Genomic DNA, 10,620 nt, shown 5'->3' with positions numbered 1-10,620 from the left:
AAATAAAAGGGAGGGGCAGACGTAAAATGTAATTTGATACCTTATATGTCTTAAAGGATTGCTCAGTATCCTATTGGGATAAACATTGTTAGGGAAGTGCTATTCCATTATGCTCATCAATTTCAGAACACAAGTAAACATATAAAAATGAATTATATTTATATAATTATACAGTGCTGACCTTATGTACAGTAAATAAAAAATGCAATGGAATCTGTGCAGAGGTTATGATACATATGTTATGGAAAAGCATTTCACATTAGTTTAAAAATTTGCTGTAGGTTGGCACCTTAGGATTTTCTTTAAAAGAATGCAAGTTGTTTATAACAACTTAGTGGTAGTTTAAATCCAGCTGCTTTGGAGCATGACTGCAAGCTGAACATATAATTTATTCTAAATACAGTTCTGCATTGGTATTGAGGTCTGGGGTGAAATCCTATCTCAATTGAAAGAAATGAGAGTTTTGCCATTGACTTCAATAAGATCAGGATTTCATCCTTGGTCTTTACATTTTCAGTCGGTTGTAGTGGAGTAGCCAAAACGAGACACTGCTATTAGCAACAGAGCAGACACTTAATTCAAGATACCACACTTCAAACAGTTGGGGTTTTTTTGTTTCTTAAATAAAGATAAAGTAAATCTTATTGTAGAAATGGTAGTAAAGGAGGCATTTTTTGTTATTTAATATTGTTCTTAATTGACTGTGGTACATTGAGCTTTCACTGTTAAGAGACAAGATTTGGAGATTATGCATGCTTTAGATTTAAAAGTAGAGGCAGAATAATGCTTAAATGCCTCAGTACACAGAAAAGGCATGTTTACAAAACAGCAATAAACACTGTAGATAATAATAATAATAATAGAAATAGAATAGTCACTCAAAATGAGTGACTAGACAGGGTTGGATTTTGAAGGAAAGAGTCCACAGAGGTCTGAGATAAAAAGGTATCAGCCTGAGTTAAGAATAGCAATATTTTCCAAAAAGCCCTTGAATCATATATCACATGCTCTTCAAAAAGTTGCTGGCTTCTAGTTAAATATTCACACATTTGGTGTATGAAAGATGTATAATTTTTAAGGGGTATGTGGTATGTATAGGTGTTAAATTACAGTACCTTGACTGTAATATCTGCCACAGAGACTCATGACACTTTATGGCACCCACACTGCTCCCATTACCGAGGGAAGAGAAGAGAAAATAGGCCTCTTTCCTTCTCTCCTGAACATCGGAAAATTCTTATTGGTTTGCATGTTACTAGTCTTCACCAACCAAATTGCTTTGTTCCATATCTTCTGAAACCCCCTGTACTGAATTATATTGGCTGCACTGACACTTACTAGCAAGGAAAATTCTGAGGAACTGCAGGCTTTCCTTGCAACTTAACCCAGACAAAAAGCTGTTCAGGATGTACAGAGTTTGTGCAATTAAAATGGATATATGATTTGTGAACACCTCTCAGAAAGGAACTGAATGGGCAGTACCGATCTGGCCACACACAGTAGTACAGGAAACAATATTTAACTAGGAGTTTTTACCAATGCAGAATACAATCCTGAGGCTGCTTTTATTTTCCATTAAAAGATATTTCTAGGCTTAATACAAGTTGATTTAGAAACAGTAACTTTTCTGAATGCAAAATACATACATATGGAAGTTAAATTAGCTTGTTTTCAGCTTCCATCATTTCTGCCTAGGTACTTAGATGGCCTCTATCATCTGCTTTCAGGATGAAACTCTAATCTTCACTATTTTATATGGCACTTGGATACACAGAGTTAAGAGATACCTGATAAAATAAATTCACTAGATGAATTTATGACTGAAAGCAGGGAGCAGAACTATATCAAACACCCCACCCCACCCCCGCACACACACACACTTTCATGGCTTGGAAGGTGTGTTAAATTCACCTTCTGTGAGATTTTCAGGAAATCTGGTTTATTTGGCTTACACAGTAAGCTACTCTTTGTACATTGTGTTCTGGATAAAGATGTGATTAAAATATTACACAAGTTACAGGTCACATTTTTTTCTCTTTACACAACTGCTGATAAGTAATTTGTGCTTTTATAAATACAGTATTATACGTTCTATGTACAGGCACTGACAGACTCTGGTGCTGCTGTTAACCAGCCATCCACAGAAAGAATGGAATAATGATAGTGGGCAGGGTGGTGGAAGGTGCCAAACCCAGACAGACTATAGATGCTAATCCCAGGAGCGCTGAAGCAAGAACACTTCTCTGGTCCCGAATAATCATCTTCACTGTTTCACAGAACTGCAAAAGTCAGAGGGAAAGGTTCACAGTTAAATATGAAATCATTCTAAACTGATAGGTATTGGTGAGGGCAAGGAGAAAGCAGACCATCAAAGACTGCTCTGTACCAGGGATTCAACTTCTGTGGGCTAGAAAGGGATGGCTGGGTGAGTGAAAAGGGATCTATTCCCCTTAGAAACTGCCCCTGGCCCCATTGGAGTCCGTAGGAGCTTTACTACTGACTGCAGTGCATGCAGGATTGGGTCCTTAGAGAGGCCAAGCCTATCTTAAGAGTTCATTACTAGTTGTCTAATGAATCACGCTTTATTTTCTTGATGATCAACGTCACTGCAGAGAGGTTAAATTTAGCTGCCGGTTAAGTTATTTCTAAGCAACTTGGAAATTGTTTTCATGACTTGCAAAACCTGTAACTGATTGTAATTTGGTGTGAAACCTACATGGCAGGAGAATTTAAGTGGATAGGATGGTGGGCAAGCCATTCTGGTGAACTGACTGTTAGCATCTACTGGAAAATTACGCTTTCATAGAGACACTCCCCTCTCCCCTTTACATACTACAGATTTCAGACTGAAATACGCCTGGAGTCAGTCTTTGCAATCCCTTAAAATGCCATTAATTCTGTTTGATCTCCTGCTGAATAAAACATCCAAGATCCTGCTTGGCGTTGGATGGGGAAGGGAGAGACAGTGAAACAGTGTTTTGCAGCAGTCTGTGGCTGCAGTGCCAGTATACAGTAACTTCGGATCAGAGAGCTGAGTATTGACTAGACTGCTCAAAAGATTGCTTACTTACGGAAACCAGGCCTCAGCACCAAGTGACCTACTTCTCAGGGAGTACACTTGGAAAAAAAACAAGGTTTTTTTTTTTTTTAAGAATTGTGAAGATTGAGCCCAACTGAGATTTTACACAGCCTATCCTCTCACCAAGCTGTTTGTTGGACTATTCAAGCCACACACAAAAACTCTGTTATTCTGGAGGTGCTAAATAGTAACACCAATTAAAATCTGTTCTGATTCTGTAAAACCTAGCAAAGCTTTCAAACTCATGGAAAGTGCTCCACTACTAATGCACACAGATTAAATATTTTACTTTAAATAAAAAATAATAATAATAAAGAAGCTGACTAGCCTCTGTTCCTTGGCTGAAATGAGCACACAGGGTAGTATGTGCTCCAACATAATTATCACGCAGAAACATGGCTTTCACTGCGAGAAATTATTTGCGCTACCTAAATAAATCTGACATGTTTACTTTTGTAGGCTTGTAAAGTGCGTGGGGGACTCCTTTCCAAACTAGCCTTGGGCTGCTGCTATCACTGACTTCAGACACCTCATAATGTGGCAACTGTACATTTCTTTTATCTGGGGAGGAAAGGCCTGCCAGCTCTTTTCCAAAATCCATGATCTCTCTGGTGGCACAGGATTTGCTGAGAACCTAGTAGGTTTAACTAAAAACTGGTAAATGGACGGAGTTGCTGGGCTTTTTCATTTCTAGAGAGCATGGATCCAGTGCCTCAAAGTAAAGTATTTTCGTATCATTGGTTTAGATCATCAGAAGGTGAAGGGGGGGGGGGGAGGTGTGTGCTTTGTTGGCAGAAATTTGCTTTTATTTTTCTTTATTTCCCCCCCCCCCCGTCGACTGATGCCAGTCTTGCTTCTTTAAACAAATTCACTGTCTGTCTCCCTACCCCCAGCTCAGAGATTATTAGCCATGAAACACCTGGTTTATCAGTGCCACAAGCCCTTTCAGGTATAGGGGGTACTTTCCTCCTCACCCATGCCAAATAGAGCTACTTTATTCAGGTCAAATACTAGCCTAGAGTTTGATTTCATAGAGGATGCTTTACTCTGAATGTACCTTTATGGCAGATCACATTATCAATGAGATTCCTCTTTCTTCGCATACTTTTAGAACCTTGCCAATTTCAAGAGTCTGTGTTTCTTCCACTAAGTTAGCCTTTGAGGTGGTGGGGGCTTGATTTGCAGCAATAACAATGCTTGGAACCAAACAGCCTTGGGTTTTAACCCGTTTCCAAGCATTCTAATTGGATTTGAAATGGGGGGAGACTCCCTTTGGGGGCAGGTGGAAATGACCTACAGAGGGGTGAGTTTGTAACTTCTACCTGTATTTACACATTTTTGGGCCCTCTGCGTGGACAGATTCCTTTCATGCTGAGTCTAGCAAACCATTAGCAGTCAAGGACCAAAATCCCTTTCAGCGTTAATGGTCCATTGCAGGATGTCAGGTCATTTGACCTCATGGGAGATTTGAAGTGTTAAGACTGTCTCTTGCCAGTTTTCAGGCTCCGGGGTGTTAGGAAACACTAGACAAGGGACTAGAAGTATGTAGACAAAGTTCAAAACCTCCAGCTAATGATGGCTTCAGACAACTCCTTTTGCAAGCAGCTTTTGGAGTAGCAGCCAAAGAACCAGGGGGAGGAGGAGAAGGGAGCCTCCCACCCCCTGCCTCTGCCCCCCAGAGAAGGCTCACGTTAAGCTACTGATGCTGCTCATGCAGAGGGAAAGAGGCTGAGTGAGCTCTCCTTTCACAGAGGGGAAGGACATGGTTAAAGTTACAGCAAGATCGTTGGGGCTCCTGCTGGGGCAGTTTCCCTCTCCAGTCTCCCCAGCCACCAGTCTTCCAAGACTCTGTGTCCTGTCCTCGCTCACTCCAGCTGGGCAGGTGTTTGGCTCACATGCCGGGTGGGAGGCCAGGGGGACTTCCAATCCGTTCGCCAGGTAACTCTAAAGCTGTTTTCAGAGTAGCTGCCGTGTTAGTCTGTATCCCCAAAAAGAAAAGGAGGACTTGTGGCACCATAGAGACTAACCAATTTATTTGAGCATGAGCTTTCGTGAGCTCACTTCATCGGATGCATGCTGTGGAAAATACAGTGGGGAGATTTATATACACAGAGAACATGAAACAATGGGTGTTACCGTACACAGGGTAAGGAGAGTGATCAGGGAAGGTGAGCTATTACCAGCAGGAGAGAAAAAAACCCTTTGGTAGTGATTTGTGCCCGCCCAGGGAGGGGGAGGTAGCTCGTCCTAGCGTGTAGGGTTTCCACGGGACGTCAGACGGTAAGCGGGGCAGCCAGCAAAGCGAACAGATCGGCTCCGCTTTGCTCCCCCCGCCCCCAGACACAGAGGGGAGATGGGCAGAGGACCAGCACACACCTGTACCAGTCACCCCAGGCCAACCCGGGGTGGGTGCGTCCCCTCCCCTAGCGAGGCAGGGCCCCGGGCGGGCTTTACCTTGTCGGTCTGGAAGCTGACCGCCGAGCCGTAGCGGCAGTAGGTGACGAAGTGCTCGCAGTTGTTCCACAGCAGGCTGTACGCCGTGGCCCCCACCAGCTTCTCCGCCCGCCGGGCCACCTCCTCCTCGCACAGCGCCTTGCTCGGGAAGGCCTCGTCCATGTGGTTCGCCAGGATGGAGCCGCCGTAGGCGAAGTCCTCCACCGTGTCCACCCGGATGCGGGCCATTCTGGCCAGGACGCCCAGGACGAGCCTCTTGTTGGTCACCACCTGCTGGATCTGCCGCTGGTCGTCGGTGAAGGCGGGCAGGATGTCCGGCATCAGGTGCGCCACGCGGTTGTCCCCGAGGTAGATGCCGAAGTGGACGAAGAGGGTGCGGGGCACCTCCAGCAGGTCGCCCCGCTTGAAGCGGGTGGCGTCGCAGGAGCTGGCGGGCTTCGCCTCTTCCTCCGCCGCGCCGGGGCCCTCGCTGCACAGCCTGAGGTTGGCCAGGAGGAGCAGCTTCTCCAGCAGCAGGGAGGCCACTTGGTACATGGGGTTCTTCATGCTGCGGGCCTGGAGGCTTTCCCTGGCCTTCCTCCTGCGGCGGGATGCTGCCAGCCACCCCTGCATCCCGCCTTCTTATCCCGGCGGGCGGGCAGGCGGGAGTGGCGGGGCCACAAGCAAGCGCAACCCCGATTGGCTGAGAGGGAAGTGGGCGGCTTCCAACCGTGAGCGAAATAAACCTTTATTCAGAAGCAGCGCTTGAAAAACGTCTCCTGGGCAAGCCCTGATGCTGCTGCCCTGTTGAAGCCTCTGGGAGGCAGAGCTCCTCCCCAGGGCAGCTCCTGGCTTCTGGATCGCCTGTTCGCGAGGAGAGGGGCCAGGGAACTAGGCAGTCGAACAATGTGTCCGTTTGCAGGAATTCAAAGCTGAGAGAGGGAAGCGATGGAATAAAATGAATGGCCATTGAGGGAAGTTATGAATGACACAAGTGCCACTAGAAGAAAAGGAGGACTTGTGGCACCTTAGAGACTAACCAATTTATTTGAGCATAAGCTTTCCTGAGCTACACTGATTTCGTTATGGGCGTAAATTGTGTACAGCTACAGCCTGTAAGTGGGGACCTCAAAGTAACGCAAACTACTTCCAAGATAAAAAGTTGCGCTTTCTCACGCGTTCAAAATGGTCTCCCCACCACCACCCCCCCAAGTCTTCATGGCGTTCAAATATAACATCATCATCTATTTGGGCCTGTAGAATAGAAAGGTCAGTTAGATTGCCGGAGAATTTCTCCCATCGCATTTGGATCTCTCCAACTACCACTTGCATTTGTGTATTCTGTTTTCTTTGCAATTCCTTGTAATCGCTTTAAAACGAGCATCAAATATCAACTGCATTTGAATATACGGGATTCTGTTATATTCCGGGATCATCACTGTAGCAAACACCGCATTAAACATTACAATGCCTAAGAGCTACTAGGGGCATTTCTCTGCTTGGACTATATGTAGTTATAAACATGCAGTGAGTAAGAGATCTGACCTCAAACACTAGCACTCATTTTTGATGTTGTGAATGACTACAGCCTCCTTGGAATTAAAATGTCCCCGATAGGTGTATTCGCTAAATAACTAACTGGCCGGGATAGTAAACTACAAATTACAAGTTCCCCCTGTTTGTCATACTTCGTGACGAACGACAGTGACAATTTGTTTCCTCCTAAACAAAGCTCTTTCCTCTCGCACTGAGTTCCTCAAAGTTCAAAGGATTAGGCAGGCACAATAAATGTTTATTACACAGCGCAGTGTACGGAGGAGAGGAAATCGTAGTGGCAATGACAAGTGATCGTGCACTTGATTCCTTTACAAAACCATTTGCATTTACATCGATCGATAATTTCCTGCTTATCTGGGAAGACAACAGGCTGCGAAGTGAGGAGGGGAGTGGAACTCATATTTACAATTTAACTTGTCCTAAAATCCGTCGGCTAAGAGAGCGGAGGAAACATGCCTCTGCTGTTTGTTTCCCGCTAATCCATTATGTCAATGTATAAATCCCGGGAACAAAGCCCACAAAAGAGCAGCTCTGTCAGGGCAACAAAGCCGCCTAGTCTGAGGCTAATAAGTTCCAGTAGCCGAGCAAATTCCCGGCTCTCCCTGGGGGCTGCGCGGAATGATTGATGGGAGGACATTCATCTTACCTGGAAAATGACAGGGCCTTGGAGACCAGGAAGGGAGGAGGGCCAAGCTCCCCTTTATCCTCGGGTTCTGTGGCCACAGCCTTTCTCCCAGCCCCTGCAGTCGCACTGTCCCCCAGACCCAGTGCCATTGACTTTTGTTCATGTCACAAACACTCCCGATTCAACCTTTTAGTTCCGTCTGGAGAAAGAAACTTCGTCCCACTATACATGAAGCAAGAAAGCGGGTGGGAAGAAACAGGAGGAGGGGCAGGGCCAGCTTTTCACACTATCCCCCTTTCTAAGGAAGATTGCAGGGCTGGGAAAATTTTTGAGCTAATTTCCTTACGTTTTGTTTGCCTGAACATCTGCAAACAAACTGATTTAGCGTGTCTCGGTCGGTTACAAACACTTGCTGAGAAGCGGGCAGGAACTGTGTATGCCCAAAGCCTCGACACATTTCTGTGGGCAAAGCAGGACCTCCTTAGAGCAAATAAATATTTTCCCTTTCAGTCATCATACCAGTGTCGGGGGGAGGAGGGCTCCTCACCATGGCATAGCGTAGACTGTGCATTCAGGAATGGATCCGAAACCCAAACATTCTAGGGGCGTTTTTATAATTAATCTCTTGCCACAAAAAGTCTCTACCAAGTGTTTGAAACCCAAAAGAAACCACCGTGTAAAACCCTGCCTTATAGCGGGCACATGGAAGGAGGAGCAGGAGAGAGCAAGTCAGGGGATCATTTGAGGGTTAGTCAGGTTTTTGGCCTTTCCTTTCCCTTCCCCAGGTCTTTTGCCCTGGACGATCAATATTTGTCTGATGGTTCTCTGTGAGTCGGTAAATGACACCTCACAGTCGGGTGCAGCAGAAAGGAGAATAAGAGATTGGACCAGCTTCTGCAAAGCACGGAGTGTGGTGCCTATCCTAAAGTCTGCTACTCCCCTTTTCACTCCTTGCAGAAGGCTATATTTCAGCCGAGGGAACTTCTTCACAACTAGGGGCTTGGAACCGAAAGGTGGATTTCATGAAATTATTCTTGTAAAGAATAATTTTGAATCACTGGTCTGATCTTGCTCAGAAGTAACAAGCAGCTTCCGTGCTAAACGAAAAGTACTTCCACCTCTCTAACCTGCAACCGGAGTGACAAACCAGCACGAACCTCCTGCGTAGCCATTCATTGCTGGTACTTGCCCCAGCACCTCTGACTGGTGGGGAAAGGAGGGAATCAGGCTTTAGGGAGTTTCTTTTGGGAGTCCCAGCCAAGTTATTATATAATGCAGGGTTAGCCACGTTGCGGATCAGCGCCAAAGCCTGCCCCGTCTACAAGAGAAAATAGCTTGAGGCGATGTTCACCTTATTTAATTGTGTGGAGGGTGTTTGCTTGGTTCGTGGCAGGTTCATCCCCCCTAAACAACATTGCAACCTGTGCTGCAAAAACTAGCTTTAACCGACGTGGTTACTGATCTATTTCTAGGTGCAACTGCACTGAGAAGAAGGTTGTGGGAACTTTTCGGACAAACTGCAGACACACTTGCAGCCAGCCAAACGGCAGAAGCAGCGATGTCAAGGATGCAGAGTGATGCTGTTTTTTAAGGTTTATGTTTCAAACCTGCGCTTTCCCCCGTTCGATCGCCAACCGCAGGTGGTAAAAATTTACCCTGGTCTACACGGGGGGTGGTGGGGGGGGAAGGGTATGTCGATCTAAGATACGCAATTTCGGCTATGCGAATAGCGTAGCTGAAGTCAGTGTATCTTAGGTCGACTTACCCGGCCGTGAGGACAGCGGCGAGTCGACCGCTTCCGCCTCTGGCGATCTGGAGTTCTGGAGTCGACGGGGAGCGTGTTCGGGGATCGATTTATCGGGTCTAGACGAGTCGCGATAAACCGATCCCCGATAGCTCGAGCACTACCCGCCGATTTTGCGTGCATTTTCAGAGCCGATTCAGTGGTTGAGCCCGCATGAAGGGTCCCCCGGCCTGGGGAAAATAAGGCGGGAAATCGGCATGAAGAACGTCACAGGAAATGAACAGTGTAAAACACGCCTGTCCGTATCACCAGATCGCACCTACATGCATCGACGTCCTCAGAGCAGGCGGCCAGGGAGGCTCCCTTGCTGGGGTGCAGTAACGCGGCTGCCTTCCCCGCGGGTCTCCTCTCCTTTCCAGACAGGCAGCGTTTCATCCCCACCCCATCGCTGCCGAGAGGATGCGAACATCCCTGGGCCCAGAACCCCCTCGCCCTTGACGCTGCACAGAAAAGAGACGCTCGACCCACGACCCTGAGGCGCTGGAGACCCACGTCTCCCACTGAAGGCAGAGAAGGTGCTCAGCGCATTGCGGGGCTGGCCCCAGCGCTTCGTAAATCCTTATTCAGAGATTAGAGCAAGAGCCAGATTAGTCCAGGTCGGCGGCCCCTGGCCACCTGCAGGGCCTCGTCCTCGCTCTTCTCCGGGTTCAGCTTCTTCCCCTTGCTGCACTTCACACCGCCCCCCTCCTGCACCGCTTCCTAGCGGCTGAAGACGCTCTCCCCCTGCCAGTGCACCCGAGCACGTGAAGACGCGGCATCTTGGGTCAGATTCTGCAAAGGGGCGATGGTCCCCAACATTAGGCTCAGGCCCAAGGGGAGAGGAGGGATCTCGGCACCTTATAGGTGCTTTGCGGAGACAACCCTGAGTTGCATCCTCCCCACGACCACAGAAGGACTGAACCGACGAGAAAGGGCAAATACAGCAAATCCTCCCGCTGCTCTCTGATTTTACTGGTGTCTGGAGCAAACACGGAGCTTCCCCACGCGGGATCACACGCAGAAACGACGCCTGTCGAAAACATTTATACTTAACAATAAGGAGGCGGCTCCCTAGAACCCCACTTACACCCCACAGCCCTTTCATGCCTTGCTGCATCTTCCCCCACCCCATCTCCTGCCTCT

The 10,620-nt window shown here is 47.2% G+C and overlaps 1 protein-coding gene across 2 annotated transcripts; it reads right to left on the bottom strand.

Annotated features, from left to right (window-relative positions):
* Positions 1–905: 905 nt before the first annotated feature.
* On the bottom strand, positions 906–6,131 carry LRAT (lecithin retinol acyltransferase). 2 transcript variants are annotated; one of them, XM_073341424.1, is made up of 2 exons: positions 5,534–6,131; positions 906–2,279 (listed from the first exon to the last, which is right to left on the bottom strand). In XM_073341424.1, the coding sequence occupies exons 1-2, from the start codon at positions 6,077–6,079 to the stop codon at positions 2,127–2,129; spliced, it is 699 nt and encodes a 232-aa protein (XP_073197525.1). In that variant the 5' UTR covers positions 6,080–6,131; the 3' UTR covers positions 906–2,126. The 2 variants fall into 2 exon arrangements, with proteins under 2 accessions (XP_073197525.1, XP_073197526.1); XM_073341425.1 differs by lacking the exon at positions 906–2,279 and adding an exon at positions 4,938–5,057 and having other exon boundaries at positions 5,534–6,107.
* Between the last annotated feature and the right edge of the window lie 4,489 nt (positions 6,132–10,620).

This window comes from Lepidochelys kempii, chromosome 4, assembly GCF_965140265.1.
Source record: "Lepidochelys kempii isolate rLepKem1 chromosome 4, rLepKem1.hap2, whole genome shotgun sequence".
Classification (NCBI taxonomy): Eukaryota; Metazoa; Chordata; order Testudines; family Cheloniidae; genus Lepidochelys; species Lepidochelys kempii.
Note: the sequence above shows the minus strand (reverse complement) of the source record. Positions and strands in the feature narration are given on the sequence as shown.